Source organism: Podarcis melisellensis (assembly GCF_964234715.1).
Source record: "Podarcis melisellensis genome assembly, chromosome: 7".
In the NCBI taxonomy this organism is placed as follows: Eukaryota; Metazoa; Chordata; class Lepidosauria; order Squamata; family Lacertidae; genus Podarcis; species Podarcis melisellensis.
Window position 1 is genome coordinate 1946550 of NC_138539.1, and position 27746 is coordinate 1974295.

The 27746-nt window shown below is 45.4% G+C and overlaps 1 protein-coding gene across 2 annotated transcripts; it reads right to left on the bottom strand.

The window, feature by feature from the left end:
* Positions 1 to 3206: 3206 nt before the first annotated feature.
* Positions 3207 to 26256, bottom strand: MFSD3 (major facilitator superfamily domain containing 3). 2 transcript variants are annotated; one of them, XR_014170349.1, is made up of 7 exons: positions 26117 to 26256; positions 16116 to 16815; positions 14515 to 14662; positions 13840 to 13946; positions 7041 to 7150; positions 6425 to 6633; positions 3609 to 3749 (listed from the first exon to the last, which is right to left on the bottom strand). XR_014170349.1 is itself a non-coding variant. In XM_081918904.1 (6 exons), the coding sequence occupies exons 2-6, from the start codon at positions 16792 to 16794 to the stop codon at positions 3585 to 3587; spliced, it is 1209 nt and encodes a 402-aa protein (XP_081775030.1). In that variant the 5' UTR covers positions 16795 to 16815; positions 26117 to 26256; the 3' UTR covers positions 3207 to 3584. The 2 variants fall into 2 exon arrangements, 1 of the variants encoding a protein (XP_081775030.1); XM_081918904.1 differs by lacking the exon at positions 6425 to 6633 and having other exon boundaries at positions 3207 to 3749.
* Between the last annotated feature and the right edge of the window lie 1490 nt (positions 26257 to 27746).

Sequence of the window (27746 nt, forward strand, 5' to 3'; positions counted from 1 at the left end):
CCGCGCTGCCCCCGCCCAGCCGCGCTCCGATTGGCTGCGGCCGGAGAGGGGGGCGGGGCCGCGCCTCGGCGGCCTATGGGGAGGAGGCTCGCGGGAGTGGGCCGATGAAGCTCCGCCCCTGGACGCGGCGTCATGACCTCACGGGAGGGGCGGAGCTTCGGAGGAGCGCTGAGGACTAGCGCCTTGGAAACCAGGAAACTTGCAAGTGTACAAGGCGAGGAGGGATAACTGGGGAAGCGACAAAACGTGAGGTGTAATTGGGAAAGGTAGGGTATAAAAGTGGTAATATAAGAAGATAATAATAAATAAAAGTGGTAATATAAGAATATATTTAGCTGAAGGATTTTAAAATTGAGGAATGGAAAGAAGCTGAAGTAGCAAATATTTAAAGAGGAGGTTGAGGGAATTCAAGGGAGGGTGTTGGGGGGAGATGTGGATTTGTGAAATTTCCATTGTGTTCAAGAGGATTGTGTTGAATATAAAATTGTAAAACCCAATAAAACTTTTTTTAAAAGAAAAAGAAAACAGCTGGGTTCATATTATTATTATTAGTGCTTTTTTCTAAAAAGAATGTTTAGGGATATATTTACAGTCATACCTCGAGTCGAATGCGCTTCGGGTTCGAGCTGCGCTCTGCGGCAACCTGGAAGTAGCGGAGTGCGTTACTTCCAGGTTTCACCACTCATGCATGCGCAGATGCTCAAAATGACGCCACGCACATGCGGGGTAGTGGCGAAATGCGACCCGCAGACGCGCCGTCACGTCTTGTGTTCCGTTTGGGATGCGGAAACTGCAACTAATCCAGAATGCGGCAGCTAGACTGGGGACTGGGAGCGGCCGCCGGGACCACATAACACCGGTCCTGAGAGATCTGCATTGGCTCCCAGTACGTTTCCGAGCACAATTCAAAGTGTTGGTGCTGACCTTGAAAGCCATAAACGGCCCAGTATACCTGAAGGAGCATCTCCATCCCATTGTTCAGCCCGGACACTGAGGTCCAGCTCCAAGGGCCTTCTGGCGGTTCCCTCCCTGCGTGAAGCCAAGTTACAGGGAACCAGGCAGAGGGCCTTCTCGGTGGTGGCGCCTGCCCTGTGGAACACCCTCTCACAAGATGTGAAGGAAATAAGCAGCTATCTTATCTTTAAAAGACATCTGAAGGCAGCCTTGTTTAGGGAAGTTTTTAATATTTAATTCTGTACTGTTTTTAACATTTGATTGGGAGCCGCCCAGAGTGGCTGGGGAGACTCAGCTAGATTGGCGGGGTATCAATAATAAATAATAATAATAATAATAATTATTATTATTATTATTATTATTACAGGTGTTTGGAAACTGACTCCTTTTAATGACAGGGGTGGTGCCACGCTGCTCCCATTGTAATTATCTGTATGGTTTTAATGGAGCGTGTGTGTGTATAAAATGGCTTTTAAATTATCGTTTTTTCTTATATTTTAAGCAGTTCTTAAGCAGTTTTATCTGTCAGCCACTTTGAGTCAGGGAAAATGTCAGGTATATAATAATCTTAACAATAATTATACTCACACAAGATTATTAGAAGACATCTGAAGGCCGTCAGGGAAGTTTTTAATGTGTGACATTTTAATGTATTTTTAATCTTTGTTGGAAGCCGCCCAGAGTGGCTGGGGAAACCCAGCCAGATGAGCAGGGTACAAATAATAAATTATTATTATTATTATTATTATTATTATTATTATTATTATTATTATTATTATTCCTCTTGAGGCAGAGCGGAGCCATTGTGGTTAGTAGCCATCCATAGCCCTCTCCTCTGTGAATTTGCCCAATCCTCTTTTAAGTCCTCCAGGCTCATCAACTGGATCACCTCTGCCTATATGCTTCTGTTCTTTTATATGCTTAGAAACCATAGAATGGTAGAGTTGGCAGGGAACCATGAGGGTCATCTAGTCCAACGCCCTGCATTGCAGGAATCTTGAACCCACATACCTGAGATTGCAAGTCTTGTGCTCTACTGAATGAGCTATCCTTCCCGCAATGCTATCTTCCACAATGGTTTCCATCTGTGTGGAAGCAGCATAGGCTGCAACTGCCAAGATGCCCTCTAAATCTCTTGCTTAAAAAAATGATGCTACTTTCTTGTTCAGAGGCAAATTTTAGGGTCAACCTAATGGTTTTTGTTAGCAGACCAGCAGTTTCATGTATGAGTTCTTAAAAACCTCTAGAGTGGATACCATCTGGACTAGGTGATTTGTCGGCCAGTGAGTGGCCTCTCCTTAAACAGGAGTCGCCCATTCACAGGCCTAATAAGACCCGAAAGGCTTCAGAGGTTGGCAGACCAGGTGGTTCTGAGCAAACCATGCCCACCTTTCTGACTTGACATCCTACATGGCAGTTATGGTAAACTTCCAAGCCATGGCTAAGTGGAAGAAAAGCCGGAAGCAGACTTTAAAGTGTTCCTCCACCCCCATCGTTCTGCCTGGACACTGAGGTCCAGCGCCGAGGGCCTTCTGGCGGTTCCCTCCCTGTGAGAAGCCAAGTTACAGGGAACCAGGCAGAGGGCCTTCTCGGTGGTGGCACCTGCCCTGTGGAACACCCTCTCACAAGATGTCAAAGAGAAAAACAACTATCTGACGTTTAGAAGACATCTGATGGCAGCCCTGTTCAGGGAAGCTTTTAATGTTTAATAGACTATTGTATTTTAGTCTTTTGTTGGAAGCCAGAGTGGCTTGGGAAACCCAGCCAGATGGGTGGGGTATAAATAAATAATAATAATAATAATAATTATTCCTGAATCCTCCTTTGCAGCTGTGGCTTGAATTCAAGACAGAAATGCAAAGGGGGAAAAAGATATATTCCTTTGCAGGTGCAACCTGAACTCAAGTCACACCTGCAAATGAAGACCTGGAAGTGTACTTTTGGAGTGCACTCCCGAATCTTTCCTCTGACATTTGAGTCAGCTGGCGCTGTTGGTGGCCATCAGGTGATTAACAGGTGGGGGGAGATGCTGTGCCACTCAGAGGTCCAGCTTCTGGGTCTCCCGTTGAGGCATCTGGATGCTGGACTAGGTAGGGTTTGGGCCTGATCCCGATCTCATGATGTCCCTTGGCATTCTCCAGGACTCACTGGGGCTCGTTGCTCCAGGACCCAAGCAGAGCTGGGTTCAAGAAGCCATCTACCTTGCAGCCCAACCCTATGAGCATTTGCTCAGAAGTAAATCCAACTGTGTGTTTTTTATTTTTAAAAAAAGTTTATTTATTTGCTCTCACACCCTGCCACAGACAGCGATCCTGCCCTCCTTTACTTCTCAGTCACTGACAATAAACACTGAGGCATTAACTGACCTCGGAATTCACACACTTCTTGTGTGTTTAGCCTGAACGGAGAACCTTGGACTTTCCCTGGCAAATAGAAGGAGAGTTCCTGAGAAAATTACTTTGAGGGAGGCCCTTGCCAGCTCTTCCCCCTCACAAAGGGCTGTGAGATCCCTGAGGAATTGTGGCTTACGGGGCTGTGGAGACCTGGAAATTCCCCATGGCCACCTCTGGCCCACAGTGACCCTGCTTCCTGTCATGTTCTCCTCTTTCTCCTCCTGGTGGCAGCAGCCATCACCTTCTGGAAGACAGGATGTAGGCAACAGAGATGCTGGAGAGGGCGAGGAAAACACTAAAGGCCCCGATGAAGCCCAGCCAGTCCACCATGATGCCTGCCAGGCTGCTGAACACCAGTTTGCCCAGCACTTCCAGCGTGGCCAGCAGGGAGTAGTGAGTGGCCTGCAGAGGAAAGAGAGGCATCGTAAGGAGAGGAGGGGATCCACAGCCCAGAGGCAGCGCACAGAATTGTTCCCCTCCCCATTTATATTTGTAAAGGTAAAGGGACCCCTGACCATTAGGTCCAGTCATGGCCAACTCTGGGGTTGTGGTGCTGATCTTGCTTTACTGGCCGAGGGAGCCAGCGTACAGCTTCCGGGTCATGTGGCCAGCATGACTGAGCCGCTTCCGGTGAACCAGAGCAGCGTACGGAAACGCCGTTTACCTTCCCACTGGAGTGGTACCATCTATCTACTTGCACTTTGACGTGCTTTCGAACCGCTAGGTTGGCAGGAGCAGGGACCGAGCAATGGGAGCTCACCCCGTCACGGGGATTCGAACCGCCGACCTTCTGATCGTCAAGTCCTATGCTCTGTGGTTTTTTTTTATTATTATTAAATTTTTATTGGGTTTTCACATTTTATATAGACAAACACACATAAAAAGACATAACAATACATATATAATTTTATACCCTTAGTTTCTTTACCTTCTTTCCCAGACTTCCCCACATCCCCCCCTTCCCCCTCCCAATTTCGTGATTAACTCAACAAGTTATTTCCCCTCTTCTCAAAAATATTATTGTTTTCTTTTTTCTAGAGCTTAACACTTTTTACTAGGCCCAATTTTGCTTATCCAGAGTTTTCCCTTTTTACACAAAATCCTTTTTCTAAGGTCGACCTAATTTCTCTCCCACGAATTCCTCCCTTTTTATATTAAACCAAAAAAACCATAATAACCAAATACAAAGATTAAAATTTTAACTAATCTACTCCCCCCCTCCCTCCCTGCCCCGGTTTTTGTCCCATTCCGAACCAATGTCCTCAGAAAACGGTTCTCAGCCCGGATTTCTCACATCCGAGGCCCTAAAGTCCCAATTAACCTCTCTCCGTCGGTTTTGTTGGTAGTCCTTTTTGTTGGCCCTCCATTTTCGAAGGAGTTTTCTCACAAGCCCCTCCTGTTTTCCTCCCTCGAAATCTGCCAAAAACGGTTGCTGCAAAGGATCAACCAGTTTTCCATGTTCGAACTTTAAGAAGAAGTCCCAGTCATGCTTATTTGTTCTTTTATATTCCAATATTCCAGATGTTCCGCAGGTTTCTTCCTTTATCTTTCTCTCCTTTTGCAGATTTGTAATCCAATGATCGTCCTCTTTATTTCCTTTATTTACTGAGAATATAGGCTTCTGATTAATGTTTTCCACCTGTCCTTCCTTTCCTTCTTCATCTTTTCCCCCCAATTCCAAAGTTGTCTCTTCTGCTTCAGCTGTGAAGTTTGTATCTTCAGCAGAGCTGCCTAGTTTGAGATTCAAGGTCGTAAGTTGTTTGTTCATAGCCGTGCTCTGCTCTTGTAAAATTCCCACGAGAAAGAACATTCTTTCTATCTCTGCCAGTAATTTTCCTTCTGCAGCCATTGCAATGTCTTTAATTCCCTCCAGGGGGATAGCCACCCAATAGTTCTTTTCCAACAATCCGTTACTTTGTTGTTCACAGTCACTTTGTTTCCAACCAGTTCAGTTCAAAGATAACACCTTTAATCCAGAAAGATATTAAATAACACAGTTCTAAACTTCAACCGCCCGTTTGACAGCTCTTTTGACAGCTGTCAAACTCTTTATTCTTTTTCCTCGGGCTCGCACACCGGACGCTCCCGGGTCCAAAGGGGGGGGGGTTGCACCGCAGTTTCTAAGGTTCCTCTCTCCTCTCCAGCACAATAACTTCTTTTATTTAATTCGTGGGAATATTCTTTTGTCCATCTAAACACAAAGTCTCTCCACCTTAGTCTCTTTTCCTTGCTTTGGATCTTACAGGTGGGTGGGGTGGGTGGGTGTGGACTTCCTTTTAACACATCCCCCGATCGTACTCAAATTCAGGAATAAACTTTTAGGGTCGAAATTTCATTCTACTCACGGGTTTCTTGTTTCAGTCCAGATTTTAGGAAGAAAGACAGCGCTCTCTGGCCATGGCTCGCGGCTTCGCTCCACTGAGGTAGAGATGTACTCTCAGCACCCTTTAAAAAGGCTCTTCGTGGGTCAGGGAGGGCGCTTAAGGTGCCCACCGAGTCACCAAGTCCGCAGGCTTCCGCGCCTGCGGTTTCTGAGGGTCCCCGTGTCGCCGGCACGGCAAGACCCGTCCTCAGCAGAGCCGATTCCGTCCGGAGCTCGGAGGGAATCCGCCATTAGCCGTTCGCGCTGTCCCGGAAGTCCTCCCTATGCTCTGTGGTTTAACCCACAGCGCCACCCGCATCCCATTTATATTTGAAGAGAGCCTAAAGCAGGCATAGGCAAACTCGGCCATCCAGATGTTTTTGGCCTACAACTCCCATGATCCCTAGCTAACAGGACCAGTGGCCAGGGATGATGGGAATTGTAGTCTCAAAACATCTGGATGGCCGGGTTTGCCTCTGCCTGGCCTAAAGGCTCATTTCCACACACCCTTCTTGAAGGCACAGCGAGAGAGGAGCAAATGTTATTCCTTTATTCATTTGTTCCCCACCCTTCACCCCTAAGGTCCCAGGGCAGGTTACAGCATTAAAACACAATGTAAAAGAAAAAAATTGTCTTATTTATCCTGGCTCTGGAACCCTTAGCAATCCGAGCGGCCACAGATATCAAGGGAGTGGAAATAAAAGGCAGAACCTACAAATTATTGCTCTTTGCAGATGACCTAATGGTCACAGCACCATAAACACAGCAACCTCCCTAACCAGAGAACTCAACACATTTGCAATGGTGTTGTGCCTACAAATAAACTTTGCAAAGTCAGAAGCTATGTGCTTCAACACCCCTCCCCACACCCAAAAAATTACTAATGTCACCAAGATAAAACTTTGCCACACCAAGTTCAGATACCTAGGGGTACAAATAACCAGAAACCTCAATAAATTAGAAGGTGGTTTAAGACTAGAGATGGAAAGGCCTGGAAGAATACTGGGAGGAAATTTCCAAAGCCGTTTTTTTCCAGAAAAATTGAAAACAACTTTGATATAGTTTGAATATTCCTCACACTCCCCCCCCCCACCTCATTTTTCTGGGGGGAAACGGCTTTGGGGGAAAACGGAAAAAAGCCTGGTCCCCTCCCCATTTTTCCAGGCCTTCCCATCTCTAGTTAAGACGTTACTAGTTCATAGTAAGTGAATTGGCTTTTTAAAGAACTAAAGTTTTTTAAAGAACCAAAGCTTTTTAAAGCACCAAAGCAAACCAACACATGTTCTTTGGGCAGTGGGGCAGGGAGCCGAACGTAGAGGCAAGAGTTGTACCTGTATGTTCTCCTGGGCCTTTTGTGCACATTGCATCATTATGCTGAATGTTAAGGTGGTTACCAGGCCAGCGATGAAGTGCTGTAGGAAGATGCTCAGCACAGCTGCCACTGGACAGAGAGAGAGAAAGAGGGAGGGAGAGATCTGTTAGTCTAGAAGCAGCAAATGGGGAAAAGTGTCTGGTTGGCTTCCAAAAACCTGAAGAAGGTGTGGGTTAAGGATTCAAGAGCTACAGTCTCTTTACATGCTGCTGGGCCTGAACTCTTGAGGAACTGGAGAGTTTCCATTGCTTAGCAAAATTTTGGCCTTCCTGGTTGCAAGTGTGCATGTGCAAATTTGCAGGCAAGGTCTGCAAATGACTCCATATATATATGGAGAAAAACTCTTCACAAAGTTCAAGAGGTCAAGACACAAAGACTTTAGCAACTAATCCACACCTAATGACCCACCTAAGTGGTACTCAGGATATCACTCAAGAAATCACTCAAGATATCCCTCAAGTAATTAAGGAACAAAAGAAGAAAAGGCACACTAGCCTGGGAACTTCCTCTCTGCCCAGAACATTGGAGGCTATACACCACACCCCCTCAACAGTATTTATAGGAACTCAAACACTGAGATCCTGCTCTGTTCCAGTAACAAGAAGCCGAAAGCACCAGCCTGAAGATGACGAGTGAGACCTCGTCGAAACGTCGCCTAGACACCCCAACTTTTACACGGGAAGACACCCGAGGACACCAAAACCTGCATTCCTGTACCCGTGAAAATCTACGAAAGCATATATATATATGCAGGTTATATATATATATATATATATATATATATATATATATATATATATATGCAGGTTTTGGTGTCCTCGGGTGTCTTCCCGTGTAAAAGTTGGGGTGTCTAGGCGACGTTTCGACGAGTGTGCCTTTTCTTCTTTTGTTCCTTAATTACTTGAGGGATATCTTGAGTGATATACACCACACCCCCTCAACAGTATTTATAGGAACTCAAACACTGAGATCCTGCTCTGTTCCAGTAACAAGAAGCCGAAAGCACCAGCCTGAAGATGACGAGTGAGACCTCGTCGAAACGTCGCCTAGACACCCCAACTTTTACACGGGAAGACACCCGAGGACACCAAAACCTGCATTCCTGTACCCGTGAAAATCTACGAAAGCATATATATATATATATATATATATATATATATATATATATATATATATATATATATATATATATATATGCAGGTTTTGGTGTCCTCGGGTGTCTTCCCGTGTAAAAGTTGGGGTGTCTAGGCGACGTTTCGACGAGGTCTCACTCGTCATCTTCAGGCTGGTGCTTTCGGCTTCTTGTTACTGGAACAGAGCAGGATCTCAGTGTTTGAGTTCCTATAAATACTGTTGAGGGGGTGTGGTGTATAGCCTCCAATGTTCTGGGCAGAGAGGAAGTTCCCAGGCTAGTGTGCCTTTTCTTCTTTTGTTCCTTAATTACTTGAGGGATATCTTGAGTGATTTCTTGAGTGATATCCTGAGTACCACTTAGGTGGGTCATTAGGTGTGGATTAGTTGCTAAAGTCTTTGTGTCTTGACCTCTTGAACTTTGTGAAGAGTTTTTCTGAGAAGATGGCTGTACTATCACTCAAGATATCCCTCAAGTAATTAAGGAACAAAAGAAGAAAAGGCACACTAGCCTGGGAACTTCCTCTCTGCCCAGAACATTGGAGGCTATACACCACACCCCCTCAACAGTATTTATAGGAACTCAAACACTGAGATCCTGCTCTGTTCCAGTAACAAGAAGCCGAAAGCACCAGCCTGAAGATGACGAGTGAGACCTCGTCGAAACGTCGCCTAGACACCCCAACTTTTACACGGGAAGACACCCGAGGACACCAAAACCTGCACTCCTGTACCCGTGAAAATCTACGAAAGCATATATATATATATATATATATATATATATGCCTCCTTCCTTATATCAAGGGCACTACAGATAAAATTAGCAAAATCCTCCATAAACACAATATCAAAACAGCCTTTTGCACCAACCAAAAAATAGCCAATATCCTCAGAAACCCCAAGGATAAAATCCAGTTGGAAAACCAAGGGGTCTATGAAATACCCTGCAAAGTCTGCCCAGCCACGTACATTGGACAAACAAACAGACGAATAAATGCACGTATCGCAGAACACAAGAATGCCGTCAAAAAAGAAGAAAAAACTTCCTCTCTTTTCCAACACATGAAAGAAACAGGACACGAAATTAATTTTGCAGATTCCAAATTGCTCTTTAACATGGAACATCACCACAAGAGAATAATCATGGAAGCCATCGAGATAGAGAAACACCCTCACAACATGAACAAGCGTGACGACACATCCCGCTTGCCAGACATCTGGAAATTAGCCCTCCCCACAAAAACTGACACCAGATCCAGAGGCACACAGAACGCCATCACCAATCAACCACACCAGACCCAAACCCAGACCCTCTCCACAGATAAATTACAGACACCATCCAGTAGCCAAACCATGGTGGCACCTCCGGATGCTGCACCCCCCTGCAATCCCTACACAGATCTGGCTGACACAGGCCACAAAACCACAGCTCGCCCCTATACACGAAGCCAAGCCAGAGCACAACTAAGTGCAGTACAGCCATCTTCTCAGAAAAACTCTTCACAAAGTTCAAGAGGTCAAGACACAAAGACTTTAGCAACTAATCCACACCTAATGACCCACCTAAGTGGTACTCAGGATATCACTCAAGAAATCACTCAAGATATCCCTCAAGTAATTAAGGAACAAAAGAAGAAAAGGCACACTAGCCTGGGAACTTCCTCTCTACCCAGAACATTGGAGGCTATACACCACACCCCCTCAACAGTATTTATAGGAACTCAAACACTGAGATCCTGCTCTGTTCCAGTAACAAGAAGCCGAAAGCACCAGCCTGAAGATGACGAGTGAGACCTCGTCGAAACGTCGCCTAGACACCCCAACTTTTACACGGGAAGACACCCGAGGACACCAAAACCTGCATTCCTGTACCCGTGAAAATCTACGAAAGCATATATATATATGCAGGTTATATATATATATATATATATATATATATATATATATATATATATATATGCAGGTTTTGGTGTCCTCGGGTGTCTTCCCGTGTAAAAGTTGGGGTGTCTAGGCGACGTTTCGACGAGTGTGCCTTTTCTTCTTTTGTTCCTTAATTACTTGAGGGATATCTTGAGTGATATACACCACACCCCCTCAACAGTATTTATAGGAACTCAAACACTGAGATCCTGCTCTGTTCCAGTAACAAGAAGCCGAAAGCACCAGCCTGAAGATGACGAGTGAGACCTCGTCGAAACGTCGCCTAGACACCCCAACTTTTACACGGGAAGACACCCGAGGACACCAAAACCTGCATTCCTGTACCCGTGAAAATCTACGAAAGCATATATATATATATATATATATATATATATATATATATATATATGCAGGTTTTGGTGTCCTCGGGTGTCTTCCCGTGTAAAAGTTGGGGTGTCTAGGCGACGTTTCGACGAGGTCTCACTCGTCATCTTCAGGCTGGTGCTTTCGGCTTCTTGTTACTGGAACAGAGCAGGATCTCAGTGTTTGAGTTCCTATAAATACTGTTGAGGGGGTGTGGTGTATAGCCTCCAATGTTCTGGGCAGAGAGGAAGTTCCCAGGCTAGTGTGCCTTTTCTTCTTTTAGCCTGGGAACTTCCTCTCTGCCCAGAACATTGGAGGCTATACACCACACCCCCTCAACAGTATTTATAGGAACTCAAACACTGAGATCCTGCTCTGTTCCAGTAACAAGAAGCCGAAAACACCAGCCTGAAGATGACGAGTGAGACCTCGTCGAAACGTCGCCTAGACACCCCAACTTTTACACGGGAAGACACCCGAGGACACCAAAACCTGCATTCCTGTACCCGTGAAAATCTACGAAAGCATATATATATATATATATATATATATATGCTTATATATATATATATAAGCATATATATATATATATATATATGCAGGTTTTGGTGTCCTCGGGTGTCTTCCCGTGTAAAAGTTGGGGTGTCTAGGCGACGTTTCGACGAGGTCTCACTCGTCATCTTCAGGCTGGTGCTTTCGGCTTCTTGTTACTGGAACAGAGCAGGATCTCAGTGTTTGAGTTCCTATAAATACTGTTGAGGGGGTGTGGTGTATAGCCTCCAATGTTCTGGGCAGAGAGGAAGTTCCCAGGCTAGTGTGCCTTTTCTTCTTTTGTTCCTTAATTACTTGAGGGATATCTTGAGTGATTTCTTGAGTGATATCCTGAGTACCACTTAGGTGGGTCATTAGGTGTGGATTAGTTGCTAAAGTCTTTGTGTCTTGACCTCTTGAACTTTGTGAAGAGTTTTTCTGAGAAGATGGCTGTACTATCACTCAAGATATCCCTCAAGTAATTAAGGAACAAAAGAAGAAAAGGCACACTAGCCTGGGAACTTCCTCTCTGCCCAGAACATTGGAGGCTATACACCACACCCCCTCAACAGTATTTATAGGAACTCAAACACTGAGATCCTGCTCTGTTCCAGTAACAAGAAGCCGAAAGCACCAGCCTGAAGATGACGAGTGAGACCTCGTCGAAACGTCGCCTAGACACCCCAACTTTTACACGGGAAGACACCCGAGGACACCAAAACCTGCACTCCTGTACCCGTGAAAATCTACGAAAGCATATATATATATATATATATGCCTCCTTCCTTATATCAAGGGCACTACAGATAAAATTAGCAAAATCCTCCATAAACACAATATCAAAACAGCCTTTTGCACCAACCAAAAAATAGCCAATATCCTCAGAAACCCCAAGGATAAAATCCAGTTGGAAAACCAAGGGGTCTATGAAATACCCTGCAAAGTCTGCCCAGCCACGTACATTGGACAAACAAACAGACGAATAAATGCACGTATCGCAGAACACAAGAATGCCGTCAAAAAAGAAGAAAAAACTTCCTCTCTTTTCCAACACATGAAAGAAACAGGACACGAAATTAATTTTGCAGATTCCAAATTGCTCTTTAACATGGAACATCACCACAAGAGAATAATCATGGAAGCCATCGAGATAGAGAAACACCCTCACAACATGAACAAGCGTGACGACACATCCCGCTTGCCAGACATCTGGAAATTAGCCCTCCCCACAAAAACTGACACCAGATCCAGAGGCACACAGAACGCCATCACCAATCAACCACACCAGACCCAAACCCAGACCCTCTCCACAGATAAATTACAGACACCATCCAGTAGCCAAACCATGGTGGCACCTCCGGATGCTGCATCCCCCTGCAATCCCTACACAGATCTGGCTGACACAGGCCACAAAACCACAGCTCGCCCCTATACACGAAGCCAAGCCAGAGCACAACTAAGTGCAGTACAGCCATCTTCTCAGAAAAACTCTTCACAAAGTTCAAGAGGTCAAGACACAAAGACTTTAGCAACTAATCCACACCTAATGACCCACCTAAGTGGTACTCAGGATATCACTCAAGAAATCACTCAAGATATCCCTCAAGTAATTAAGGAACAAAAGAAGAAAAGGCACACTAGCCTGGGAACTTCCTCTCTGCCCAGAACATTGGAGGCTATACACCACACCCCCTCAACAGTATTTATAGGAACTCAAACACTGAGATCCTGCTCTGTTCCAGTAACAAGAAGCCGAAAGCACCAGCCTGAAGATGACGAGTGAGACCTCGTCGAAACGTCGCCTAGACACCCCAACTTTTACACGGGAAGACACCCGAGGACACCAAAACCTGCATTCCTGTACCCGTGAAAATCTACGAAAGCATATATATATATATATATATATATATATATATATATATATATATATATATAATTTTATTTATACCCGCCCTTCCTAGTTCAAAAAACTGGGCTCAGGGCGGCTAACAACAAATTCAAAACACTTAATTGTAAAAGCAGCATAAAATACAGTATAAAAACATGAATAACAATAAAATTCAAAGTTCAGAAATCAATTTAGGGGAAATCCATCTAATAAACATTAGATAATCTCCAGGGCTAGCTGGCTGAATTAGTCCTACTTGGGCCAGCGAGGAGACCAGGGGAGAATTAGCTGTGGGGTCTCAGAGTCTCTTCATAAAAGGGGAGGGGGAGGGAAGAGAAGGGAAATAAAAGATCAGGATGAATTCAAATTGAAAGCCAGGTGGAATAGCTTGGTCTTACAGGCCCGACGGAAGGAAGTTAAATCCTGCAGGGCCCTGGTCTCGTGGGATAGAGCGGTCCACCAGGTCAGAGCCATCACTGAGAAGGCCCCGGCCCTGGTGGAGGATAATCTAACTTCCTTAGGTCCTGGGACCGCTAGACTATGGTTGTTCATGGACCTTAAGGTCCTCTGCAGGGCAGACCAGGCGGTCCCGTAAATCCTCAGCAGAGGGAAGCTTTTGAGCTCTCAGCCCTGTTCTGTGTGGCCTTCAGCCACAGTCCAATAATGCACCATTTTTATCCTCATGTACGAGGAATATTTGTGTGGAAGGATGGGGAGAGTTGGTGCATCTAAGAGCGTTCACTCTGCAATGCCATTATAAAAGGTCGCCCTCATTGAAGTCCCTCAAATTCTGCAAACACTCAGATTCAGGGTGGGGAGAATAAACCACAGTAAACACATTTGTGACTTTAGGACTCTTGGATGAGATCCGCACTGAGACTGAAGCAGGAGAAACAGCTGCTGTGTTGGGCTTCTTTCAGCTCACCTTCAAAGACTGGTTTTTTGTCCTCATAGGCAACCAGCAGGAGTGTTTGGAAGACCAGGCTGAACAAGCGGAATATCATCAAGGTCTTCAGCATAGAAAAGGGGTTCCTGGGGAGAATAAGCCACAAAGGAAAGTCATCAGGGATGGCAGAAGCACTCAGGGACAGCACAAGAAGAGGTTCATTGCAGCGCGGCAAGGACAGAGGCTGAAGTGAAAAGGCTATGAATCAAATCAGGCTGCCCTGGAGAAAAGATCCAGCCTTCAGCATTCTGGGGTAGATGTTACAAGCAGGGCAAAAGATGTGCTGTGGAAATGGTAGCTATTTCTAATTGAGTGCAGAGGGAGTCAAAGGATAATAGGTAGCAGGTGGGCGTGATTTCAAAAGCATTTGGAAATGGCCATTCAACCCTCTGAGGATCCATAGTTTTTTTGTTTTTGTAAAATGCTTCTGGTCATTGAGGCAGCAAAAGATACGGATTCCTGAGAGCAAATCAGGCATTCCCGATTCTCTTCTCCCCGCTTCTCAGTGTACAGCAGCCTCATAATTCTGCATAAATGGGAGAAATCATGGCCTGCTTTGTGCCTGCTGGAAGTGAAAAGTTGGGCAGAGAAGGATGAAAAACCACATGGAGAATCCACAGCATGAAACCCCATTTGAAGGCTGATGGTGCTTACCCCTGTTTTGACATCAGGTAGCCTCCGAGTGAGGAGCCTATAATGGAGAAGATCATGGCCACAATCCCATTCCAGAAGCCAAGCTCCTGTGGGGAAAAGGAATGGTCCAGTAGGAAGAGGGGAAACATGGATATGGCCCCTTGTTCACCTGCAAGGAGAAACAAGGTTCAGTTTCCAGCAAAGCCTGCCCTGGGCTGGGGAACCTCGGCTGCTGCAAATAACAGGAATAGGAATTATAGTTACTATTACAGGCAGCAACCACTTTGCGCAGGGACTCTATTCCTGGCCCCTGTGTGTGTCGGTGGGGTGAGCATATGTCTGCCCACCTTGTTATGTCCCACCCTGTTCTGCCCCCATTCTGCCCTCTCCCAGGTCCAAAACGACCCATGCACTGGTGTTCACACCAGTGGCGTAGCGTGTGTTGTCAGCACCCGGGGCAAGGCAAGTAATTTGTGCCCCCTAACCCATGGATTTGCGCCCCATAACCCTAACCCCCAGATGTTGCGCCCGGTGCGGCTGGCCCCCCCTGCACCCCCCACGCTACACCACTAGTTCACACGTCAATCAGACGCATGCAAAATGGTTGCTGCCTGCATGGATGAATACAGTGTTACCGCGGGTTAAGTACTTAATTCGTTCTGGAGGTCCGTTCTTAACCTGAAACTGTTCTTAACCTGAAGCATCACTTTAGCTAATGCGGCCTCCTGCTGCTGCCGCCGTGCCGCCGCAGCACGATTTCTGTTCTCATCCTGAAGCAAAGTTCTTAACCCGAGGTAATATTTCTGGGTTAGCGGAGTCTGTAACCTGAAGCGTATGTAACCCGAGGTACCACTGTATAGCCTTTCAGATAGCTTGGGCTAGAACCATATAGGGCAGAGCTTTCCAAACTTTTCATGTTGCTGACACACTTTGTAGACATGCATCATTTCGCGACACAGTAATTCAGTTTTACTAGCAAACTGGAGGTTAAACCCCTTTCCAACCCCAGGAGGAGCATGGGAAGCATTCGCACGAAGCACCCACACACTGCAGCCGACATGCTAATAGGTTGCGACACACCATTTTGAAAGCTCTGATATAGGACTTTACAGGTCACAACCAGCACTTTGAATTGGGCCTGGAAGCAGGCCAGTAGCCAGCAGAGCTGTTGTAACAAGGGCGTCAGATGCACAGGCTGTAGAGGTCTAACTGCCAGAGAAACTCTCTCTGTTGTAACTCTGGGGGTGGGTCACAAGATGCGGGCTAACTCAGTTACTTAAGAAGCACATGACGTAAGACAGCCTCCCCATGGCTGATGGGGGTTGGAGTCCAAAGCATCTGGAAGTCACTAGGCTGGAGAAACCGGAAGAGCTAAGAAGCTGAAGGTGCTTAAGAGGAGGTGCATTCAAAACTATAGTGGCCTCAACTCTCACACCTGAAATGGCATCAGCTTGGAAGGTCTACATCATGTGGCTTTGCTGAGCTGCAGACAATATCCCCATGTTTACCCTCTCCCCAGTAGCCTGGACCCCTTTCCCTAAGACACACTGTTCATGTCCTAACAGATCAACCATTTGGCTCACCAGCATAATCTGCAGCTGCAAGTCTTTAGAAGGACTCACCCAACTTATAGAGCAGCACCAAACCAACAGTCCAAAGAGTGTCCGGCACCTTGAGCAGCTCTTGGAGCATGAGGCAGGGGTTTAAGGTTCTGAACCTGACCCAACTGTATTGAGGATTGAACCTCACTTTCAGTTTTAGGTTAGCATTCCAGGTGACTCCAATGGCCACAACGTAAAGAAGGGCCAGGCCCACAAAGAGGGTCTGCCAGCCCAGGTGATGGAGGAACGTCAGTAGGCCCCCTCCTGCTAAGACGGAGCCCAGCTTGTAGGCCACGACCTGGATGGTGTTGCCGTACCCAATCTCACGTTGCGTCAGCAGCTGGATGGCAATCGCGTCCACTGCAATGTCTTGGATGGAGGCGCAGAAGTTCATGAGCAGGAGGACGATGGCCACCGGGAGGAAGTTTGTCTCGGGGGCCATGAGGGAGCAGGCCAGGCAGGCCAGAACGAAGCCATACAGGGTGAGCAGCAGCCACGACCTCTTGGTTAAGTAATGGTCCACCAGGGGTGCCCAGAGCATCTTGAGAATCCAGGGCACATAAAGCACCTTAGACAGGCTGATCTTGGTAAAGGAGAGGCCCAGCGTGCGGAAGTAGATAGGCAGCAGCCCAGACTGGAGCCCATACGGGATGCCTTGGACAAAATACAGCATTGCGAGGACAGCATACTTGGCGTTCATCCTTCAGGAACTGCCATCCACCTGCAGGGAGAACAAGCAAAGATGGGCAGAGCTCAACAGCCTGAGAAAGGAGGGATCTGTACCTTCAGGTGCATTTGGGAGAAGTGTAGGTATTCAAGGGCCAGAGGGAAAGGGAGTTTGCCCATTGGTAGTTGTGGAAAGAACTCAGAGGCTAGACATGTTATACACAAATAATGAAAATGAGACGGCATGGATTTAGCTTTCTCGCCCAGCATAATATTTTGCAACTTATGGGCGCTGTTAGAGAGACACAATGATTTTCCAGGTAGATACCTGGTAAACCTAATATTCTAGAAAGCAGAACAGGGGAGAGTCTGGGTACTGTGGCATGACTTCACAGAATGGAATTGCCCCGGTAGATGAAAAACGGGACTTGAAAACGTTTATTGTTTTTATTTTAAAATACCTGAAAGTTGCCTTTGGCCAGTAACCTCCAGGTGCTAATCAAACTTACTGAAACATAATAACGTCACAACAACTTTATACAAATATTTGAGAAAACCCGTAAGATATCTTCTTGTATCTTAGGTTTTTGATTGGCTGCAGAAGCCAACACCCTGCCCCACCCTGCTCTCCTGTCATTGGTGGAAAATAAATTACAAAGGGTAATTCAGTCTTATTATTGTTGTTTTACTTCTGATATAATTGATTTCATACCCTTTAACATGGTACAGCTGAAAATTGAGATAACACTGCATTTTAATATTGTTACGCACTTAAAGGCTTTACTACAATCAACTGGTATATAAATTTTGTTAAATGAATAAAATAAGATTTGAGGTCTTTATTTTACATATTCTTGTTTAGCTTTAAAGTGACATAAAATGGTACTGGAATCATTTTATTTTACCATGGGCTGTAAGCAGGAAGGACATAATAGTCCTGATGGTTTTCACATTGCTAGTAGTTAACCAACGTAACCAATCTTCAATAAAAGCCATTAATCATCTCCTGCCTACCTTCTCTGCTGGACAAAACAATGTATTCAAAACACCCACTTTTCCATTGAGATTTTACATGTGCTCAGTCCTTAATGTATATAATTTTATCAGCAGTTAGCATTTAATCCTTAGAGTACGCTAATAGAATCTGATCAGAGTTTTACAATAGGTATATGGAGGTATATAAATTCATGCATGATATGGAGAAAATGGGTAGAGTTTTTCTCCCTTTCTCAAAATACTAGAAATTGTGGACCTCCAATAAAATTCAATGCTGAAAGATTCAGGGCAGACAAAAGAAAGCATTTATTCATACAGCACACAGCTAAACTACAGAATTTGGTCCCATGAAAGATAGGGATGACCACCAACTTGGACGGCTTTAAAAGAGAATTAGACAAATTCATGGAGAAAACGGCTACCAGCAGCAACTAGCCACAAGGGCTATGCTCTGCTGTTAAAGGCCGTGTGCCTCTGAATAACAGCTGCTGGAAACGTCAGGAGCAGAGCATGCTCTTGAACTCAGGTCTTGCTTGCAGGCTTCCCATATTGGGTATCTGGTTGGCCACTGTGAGAAGTGGATACTGGAGACATTAGATCTTCTTATGCCTGTAACCTAGGAAGCTCCTTTCTAGCAGATCAGAATATTTGTTTGACCAGCCCAGTGGAACTGGCACTGTTGCAGGTCCCACAAAACACCCAATCCACATTTGTAAGAACTTGATCTTTTAGTGTGGTGGCACCATACTTTGGAACTCCCTGCCTATTGACTGTTGGTTTCTGCTTTCTTCTCTGTGCAGCGAAGTGCTTGTCACGAGACAGGTTGTTTACATTCCACAGAGTCTGTACTGTTGGAGGTTTTCCCACGGGAATGGAAACTGGATGTGACGTACACTGGTTTCCTGTTTTTCACTGCTCTTTGCAGTTTCAGTTTGAGATTCTCTCCGTGCTTTAGAGGAGAGATGACGCTTTCTCTGCTCCGGCAGAGGGAAGATGTTTTTCTGTAACTTACCAGCTTTGAAATGTAAATAAAGCAATATAGAGTATGTTGGCACGTACTTTTCATCATTCCGCTGTGCACTGGACACTGCTTATCTCCAACATTTGGTTATGGGCCCAGAAAAACGCAGTGTTTTGAGAATGGACTCCAGAAGTCGGGCTCCTGGCAAAGGAACAAAGGAGCAAAGAAACGGAGAGCCGGCAAAGCATCGGAACAGCGGCAGAGAGACAGAACGCACGGTATCTGCTCTGCGCGTCAAGATGATTGATGAAGGTATGTGCTACTGCTCCGGGCAGCCTGCCAGCTTCTAATTAATGGCTTTAAGGCTGGACTATGAACTTTTAATAGCCGGTTTTGCCGTGGCACAGGCAAAAGGCTAAAAGGAAAAGATTTCCTATGCTGGGGGAAATCGGGAAATCGAAAGTAACTTTTACAAATGCTGTTGAAGTACAGCAGCTGCAAATGTGACGCAGCAAGAATTAAAGGGCAACATAGAGAAAGCACTTGGGGATTTTCGCTTTTGAATTTGCTTTTGGATTGAAGCAGCTGTACACAGACGCAGCCAGTATAAAGCAGCTTGATTTAAAGCAGCAGAGATGGCTAGCTGCACAAAGCTAACTGATGCTTTTGGGATTCCTAAGCTCAATAAGAAAAATTACGCGGACTGGGTTTTGTATGCAGAGGCAATTCTGCGGAAAGAGGGTCTGTTTGAGGTGATTACAGACAACCCCCCAGCTCCAATTACAGATGCATGGGAAGCTAAGGATTCCAAAGCAAGGGGAACTCTTACGTTGATAGTATCCCCAGAAGAGCTCTGTCTATTGCGTGGTAAGACCTCAGCCAGAGAAATTTGGGACGCTCTGAGAGAGGCTCACTTGAGAACAGAAGCTGGATCCACTATGTTTTACTTTAACAAGCTGCATAATATGGCTCTTGCTGAAGGTGGAGATGTGCGTATACATCTGATGGAGATGCAGAATCTGAGACATGAGCTGCAACAGAGAGGACTCAACTTTCCAGAGGCTGTGTATTCCTTCATGATACTACAATCTTTGGGTTCAGGTTGGGAGTCTGTTGCGACTCAGATTGCTGTACAGCCAACTGCTCAGCTGACAGTGGACTATGTTACTGCCGTGATATTGAATGAAGCGGATCGCCGCGGTGCTAGCTGCATCAACAAGGGGGAGACTTCACAGTCGTCATCCCGCAGTGCAGTAGAACCACCAGATGGCGCCAAAGCTTTGAAGGCAGTGAAATGCTACTCGTGTGGACGTCTAGGCCATATGAAGAGGGAATGCAAATATCCCAGGGCCAAGACAGAGCAGCGCAGCGAAAGCTCATCGCGTGGAAAAGGCCGAGGCAAAGGCAAAGGTCCGGTGTCCAGGACAACGCAGCACAAGGCAATGGTCTCACGCTTCACTCCAAAGGTTGCAGAGGTCCAGAAGACATCTAGATCTTTCTTCGTTGTTGATTCAGCGGCGACCCACCACATGTGCAACGATAAGCGACTGTTCGTGTCTTTTACACCGCAGGAAGGTGCGATTCACCAGGCGGATGACCACACAATCCCCAGTAAAGGCTACGGAACTGTTGTTCTTCACAGTTTGGACTTATCGATACAGGATGTGCTTTATGTGCCGGATGCGAAACATAATCTGCTCAGCGTTGGACAGCTGATTGAGAAGAAAATTGACGTTTCCTTTAAAAACAATAGATGCATCATCACCAAGAAAAATGATTATCAATTGTATGCTGAATATGTTGATCGTTTGTTTGTTTTGTATTATGATGATGTTGTGCAGGATGACACTTGTTGTATTGCAGGTACTAACAAAAGTTTGCATGCAGAATGTATTCACGATTTTCATCGAAAATTTGGTCATTTGCATTTTGAGGCAGTGTCTAAAATGCCTGCCTTGGTTGAAGGTATGACTATTAAACCCTGCAGGTACCACATGAAGTGCAAGGCATGCGCAGCAAACAAGGTAAAAATGGCTGCGAAAGGTAAGGTGTCTAGTAGGCAAGCTACAGAACCATACCAAATTATTCATGCTGATTTGGTTGGACCACTAGCGCCCTCTTTGGGTGGAAATAGGTACTTCATGGTTCTCCTTGATGCATTTTCCAGGTATATTTATGTGTACAATCTCAAGCAGAAATCAGAGGCTTTTCCTAGGTTCAAGGAATTCTGTGCTTGGTTGGAAAATGTGCATGGTAAGAAGATAAAGATTCTTTTCACTGACCGGGGGGGGGGGGGGAGAATTCACTTCTCAGCAGTTTGAAGCTTTTCTGACTGAGAAAGGAATTCAACACGATTTGTCTAGTCCTCGCTCGCCATGGCAGAATGGACTTGCGGAACGAGCAAATCAAACATTGCTTCAAGGGTTAAAAACCTTGCTGCATGATGCAAATCTTCCAGAGAGTTATTGGGCCGAAGCTCTCTCATGTTTCACTTACAGTTATAATTGCAGGTTATCTTCAGCGATTGGTTGTACCCCCTATGAGAAGATGTTTGGCAAGAAGCCATACATCAAACACATGAAAATTTTTGGTTCGGACATGTGGGTTCACTCACCACAACACTCCAAGTTAGACAAGTGTGGATTGCATGGTATCTTTCTAGGTTATCAGAAAGGTTCTTACAGAATAATGATGACTGACTCAAAGGAAATTAAGCTCACAAGAAGTGTTGAGTACAATGCCAAGTGGGGGGAGAATGTGGGAATTTTCCAATGTTATCCTGATGACAGTGATGAGACTGAGGATAGTCAAAAGCAACCACAACAACCCACACCCACTGATGAAGGTTCTGATTCTGAGTCTGAAACTGAATCGGGTGATTCAGAGGATTTCAAGAGTGCGAAAGCCTCTATGCGACCCTCTGAAAGCTCTGATCAAGAATTGGAGGAACCATTGTTCACAATAGGTCACTTTTCTCCTAAGAAGGAAGAGGAGAGTGTTGAAGACTTAAGGCTAATTCGTAGGTCACAGAGAGCCACAAAAGGCAGACCTCCAAAGAGATTTGCTGATGAGTTTGCTAAGATAGCAGTAACAGCTGTTAAAAGCTCCAAGAAGGTTTTTGAACCTTCAAGTTTCCAAGAAATCCAGGATTTGGATTCAAAGGAAGCTGAGCCATGGTTAAATGCCATGAAGGCTGAGCTTGATTCCTTGGAAAGGAACAAAACATGGGAACTAGTTCCAGTAGTTCCAGGAATGAAATTGCTTGGAAGCAAATGGGTCTTCAAAGCGAAGACTGATCAAAATGGCAAGATAATCAGACACAAAGCCAGATTGGTAGCCAGAGGTTTTGCTCAGGTACCAGGTGAAGACTATCACGAGACCTACTCACCTACAGTGAGGTATGAAAGCATTAGGCTTATGCTCAAGCTAGCTGCAGAGGAAAATCTACACTTTAGTCACCATGATGTGAATACAGCTTTTCTGTACGGATCTCTAGATGAATCACTTTATATGCTTCCACCTGATGGCGTACAGGTAAAACAGGGATTTGTTTGTGCTCTGAAAAAATCCCTTTATGGTCTCAAACAAAGTGCACGGTGTTGGCACACAAAACTCACTGAAGTATTGTTTTCTCTAGGTTTTAAGCAAGGGAAAGCTGATCCATGTGTATTTGTCAAAGAGGAGGGGCAAAAGAAACTGTATTGCTTGTTTTATGTTGATGATCTTTTATTCTTTTGGAAAGATGTCACAATGTACAATAACGCCCTAGCTCAACTAAAAGAGCACTTTGACATGAAAGATCTTGGTGAGGTAAACAACTACCTATCTCTGGAAATAGAGAGAGATCAAGATGGTAACATTCTAGTACACCAGTCACAGAAAATTGCTGATGTGTTAAGCAAACTAAACCTGATGAATGCTAACCCTGTAGACACACCGATGACAACAGGTTATCAGGTAGATGACACTGAAGAAGCATTTTCTGACACTACACTGTACAGAAGTGTGCTAGGCAAGCTAAACTTCATTGCCAGATGTTCAAGACCAGACATTGCTGTTAGCTGTAATTTGCTAAGCAGACAAGTCAACAATCCTACTGTTAAGGATTGGAAAGCTCTGAAACGCATAGCGCGGTATTTGAAAGGCACTATGCATTACAGACTGAGATTTAACAATCAGAAGTCTGGTGGTCTTGAGATATTTGCAGATGCAAGTTTTGGAAGTGACACTACAGACAGGAAAAGTACGTCTGGAGTTTGCTATAAGTACAATCAGGGTCTATTTGATTGGTCATGCAAGAAGCAAACAACAGTTAGCTTAAGTACTTGTGAAGCTGAACTGAATGCACTGTCTTATTCACTTAAAGATTGTGAATGGTTGTTACAATTGTGCAAAGACATGAAAATTCCTGTCAAATGTCCAATCCAGGTTTACCAGGACAACAAAGCATGTTTGGCTTTGCTGAATTCTGAAGGTTGTAAGCAAAGCACGAAGCACTTGCAATTGAAGGTGCAACATGCTAGGGAACGTATTCAGAAGGGACTCGTAACGGTGTCCTATATGCCAGGTAATGAAATTCCTGCTGATGTATTGTCCAAGATTGTATCAAGGGATCAACACTGTACCTATGTGCAGAAGTTGGGTTTGTACTGATGTTGTACGAACACGCTGCCCAGAGATGTTCACAGAAAGGGGGAGGATGTTGGTTTCTGCTTTCTTCTCTGTGCAGCGAAGTGCTTGTCGCGAGACAGGTTGTTTACATTCCACAGAGTCTGTACTGTTGGAGGTTTTCCCACGGGAATGGAGACTGGATGTGACGTACACTGGTTTCCTGTTTTTCACTGCTCTTTGCAGTTTCAGTTTGAGATTCTCTCCGTGCTTTAGAGGAGAGATGACGCTTTCTCTGCTCCGGCAGAGGGAAGATGTTTTTCTGTAACTTACCAGCTTTGAAATGTAAATAAAGCAATATAGAGTATGTTGGCACGTACTTTTCATCATTCCGCTGTGCACTGGACACTGCTTATCTCCAACATTGACATCAGGCAGGCTCCTTCACTGTACTCTTTTCGGTGCCTGCTTAAAACATTATTGTTTAGACAAGACAACCCGGATGTGGCACGGGTGGCGCTGTGGGTTAAACCACAGAGCCTAGGGCTTGCCGATCAGAAGGTTGGCGGTTTGAATCCCCGCAATGGAGTGAGCTCCTGGTGCTCGGTCCCTGCTCCTGCCCACCTAGCAGTTCGAAAGCACGTCAAAGTGCAAGTAGATAAATAGATACCGCTCCGGCAGGAAGGTAAATGGCGTTTCCGTGCGCTGCTCTGGTTCGCCAGAAGCGGCTTAGTCATGCTGGCCACATGATCCGGAAGCTATATGCCGGCTCCCTCGGCCTATAGAGTGAGATGAGCGCCGCAACCCCTGAGTCGGCCATGACTGGACCTAAAGGTCAGGGGTCCCTTTACCTTTACCCAGATGTTTAGAAAGTAGATGCAAGTTTTAATTTGTTTTTGGTCTGCTGTCATTTTAGCTCTGTGAGAGTTTTAAATTATTGTTGTTAATTTTTACTTATTGAGAATTTAATTGCTTTAACCTTTTTTGTAAACTACTTTGAGGTTTGTCTGTTGTTTTACAATCAAGTGGTGTATATTTTTTAAAAAATTACATACATACATACATATATACTGTCCTTTCTAACAGGCAGTAGATGCTCAGGACCCCTTTTTTAACTGGGGTTGCCTGCTAAAAACATTCTTGTTTAAGCAAGCTTACCAAGACACTTAGAAATGCTGGTATGTTTTTAACCCCCCCTCTTTTTTGAGGGGGGCCATCAAGGGTAGCCAGCATTATGCCCCCCAAATGATTTCGGACTCTCTACTCATACCAGGCCCTGCCAAGCTGTAGTCTGTCATCATCTGAAGTGCATCCTGTTGGCTCCCTATGCTTCAATTCCTTTTAAACGTCCTTTCAGTCCATTAGAAAGGACTCCCTTAACTATCTGTCACCATCAATCTGTCTTCTTTGTATAGGGAGCCAGTGCTGGTGTACTTATTTATTCATATTTATTTCTTTTTTTTAAAAAAAAAAACCTATTGTGTTCTCATTTTGTATTTTTATGTTGTGAATGGCCCTGTGATCATTGTGGTATGCAAATTTAATAAACAACAAAGATGAATAATTTTGTTATTTTGACTTTTCCTATCTTTTATGCTGTCGTTATGGTTTTGTTATTGTTTTGTTATCTGATTTCTTTCTGCAGGGCCTGTAAGACAGAGTTTTCGCCTGGCCTTTGGCTTGGAGCCAATTTGATTCCCTCCCCCCTCTTTCTTTTTCCTTTCTCCTCCTGTGATGAGGCTGCATTTTAATGTTTCAATATTTTAATGTTGTATTTTAATCTTTCTTTTATGTGGTATTCATTCAACTTGTTTTTATTATTGTCTGTTAGCCGCCCTGAGCCTGGCCTTGGCTGGGGAGGGTGGGGTATAGATAAAATTATTATTATTACAGTGGTACCTCAGGTTAAGTACTTAATTCGTTCCGGAGGTCCATACTTAACCCGAAACTGTTCTTAACCTGAAGCACCACTTTAGCTAATGGGGCCTCCTGCTGCCACCATGCCGCCGGAGCAAGATTTCTGTTCTCATCCTGAAGCAAAGTTCTTAACCTGAAGTACTATTTCTGGTTACAGATAGGTAGCCGTGTTGGTCTGCCATAGTTAAAACAAAAAAAATTATTCCACTAGCACCTTAAAGACCAACTAAGTTAGTTCTTGGTATGAGCTTTCGTGTGCATGCACACTTCTTTAGTTTTTGTTATCTGAAGAAGTGTGCATGCACACGAAAGCTCATACCAAGAACTAACTTAGTTGGTCTTTAAGGTGCTACTGGAATAATTTTTTTTGTTTTCACTATTTCTGGGTTGCGGAGTCCGTAACCTGAAGCGTATGTAACCTGAAGCGTATGTAACCTGAGGTACCACTGTATTATTATTATTATTTTAACCTTTTTTGGGTAAACCAGTTTGAGGCGTTGTTGTTTTGGCAATCGTGCAGGGTATGAATTCAGAATAAGTGCATAAGTGCTAACGGAGTTGGGGGCTCTCCTGCCTGCCAAACGTACACGGAAGCTCACAGGCCTGCATTGTGTCACCCCCCTACTCCCAAAAACGAAGCTTCCCCAGCCCCCACAAGAACCCCTGTGGCAGCAGCAGGACTCAGCATCACTTGGTTGCCAGCCTGCCTGGCAGCATCCGCAGCATCCCCGAGGCGAGTGGTCCAGCCTCCCCTCCGTTGCCATGGCAACCGCCTCCCCACCGCCGGCCCTCCCTGCTCTTCCGCGCTTCGGCCGCTAGAGGGCGCCGCTGAGCCGCCCCTTCCCTCTCCTTCCCCGCCGCTCGCGGGACCCACATAAAAGTCCAGCCGCTCCGCTCCGCGCTTCCACGGCCAACAGCGAGAGCGGAAACGCCGCCGCCGCCGCCGCCGCCTCCCTCAGAGAAACGGAACAAGGCCCAGACCAGGAGCGCAGGTACACTTCCGGTCGAGGAGAGGGAAACGAGGGAAGCCTCCCTTTTAGACCGGAAACGGCGCTCCGTCCCTGCGGCCCTTCTAGGTGGCGCCTCTCTATTGGCTTCGCTCGGCGGCGACGCCATTTCCCCCCCCCAAAGGGCACAGTCTCACTGCAAAGGCCGAGACTTCCGGTTGTCGATCGAAAGCGGGCTTTGGCACAAGTGTAGAGTGGCGCCGCTCTGTCCTTTTTACCTCTCTAGCGGTGCAGGATTCAATCCCCAAAGGCGCACGCCTCCTTTGTATCCCGAGACAGACGGGTGTCAGCAACAGCGGAGGCTCACTCTGCTTTGGAGAGGCAGAGTTCGACCGAGTACCGGCAGTGTTCATGCGTAATTCATTGAAACTGTGTCCCCTTTGGGTCAGGCGACCATAGAGGTAGAAAACACCAAGAGGTCATCATCCCGTTTCAGCACTTGACAAGCTGCATACAGCACTGCCAATAAAGGACACTATAGAGCAGCCTTATAGAGCAGAATTATAACGGAAAGATATGGATGGCTCGTACACCCCAGGTAGTGTGGTGGCTGACCTTGAGCCAGACACCTGGAAAGTGAAGTCAAATGGGCCTTAGAAAGCATTGCTAATAACAAGGCCAGTGGAAGTGATGGTATTCCAGCTGAACTATTTAAAATTTTAAAAGATGATGCTGTTATGGTGCTACACTCAATATGCCAGCAAATTTGGAAAACTCAGCAGTGGACAGAGGATTGGAGAAGATCAGTCTACATCCCAATCCCCAAGAAGGGCAGTGCCAAAGAATGCTCCAACTACCGCACAATTGCACTCATTTCACACGCTAGCAAGGTTGTGCTAAAAATTCTACAAGGAAGGCTCAAGCAGTATGTGGACCGAGAACTCCCAGAAGTGCAAGCTGGATTTAGAAGAGGCAGAGGAACCAGAGACCAAATTGCAAACAAGCGCTGGATTATGGAGAAAGCTAGAGAGTTCCAGAAAGACATCTACTTCTGCTTCATTGACTATGCAAAAGCCTTTGACTGTGTCGACCATGGCAACCTATGGCAAGTTCTTAAAGAAATGGGAGTGCCTGATCACCTCATCTGTCTCATGAGAAATATCTATGTGGGACAAGAAACTACAGTTAGAACTGGATATGGAACAACTGATTGGTTCAAAATTGGGAAAGGAGTACGGCAAGGCTGTATTTTGTCTCTCTGCTTATTTAACTTATATGCAGAATTCATCATGCGAAAGGCTGGGCTGGATGAATCCCAAGCCGGAATTAAGATCGCTGGAAGAAATATCAACAACCTCAGATATGCAGATGACACAACCTTGATGGCAGAAAGTGAGGAGGAATTAAAGAACCTTTTAATGAGGGTGAAAGAGGAGAGCGCAAAATATGGTCTGAAGCTCAACATCAAAAAAACGAAGATCATGGCCACTGCCCATCACTTCTTGGCAAATAGATTTGTAAATTTATGAACATTTAATTGATATATTTGAGACCTTA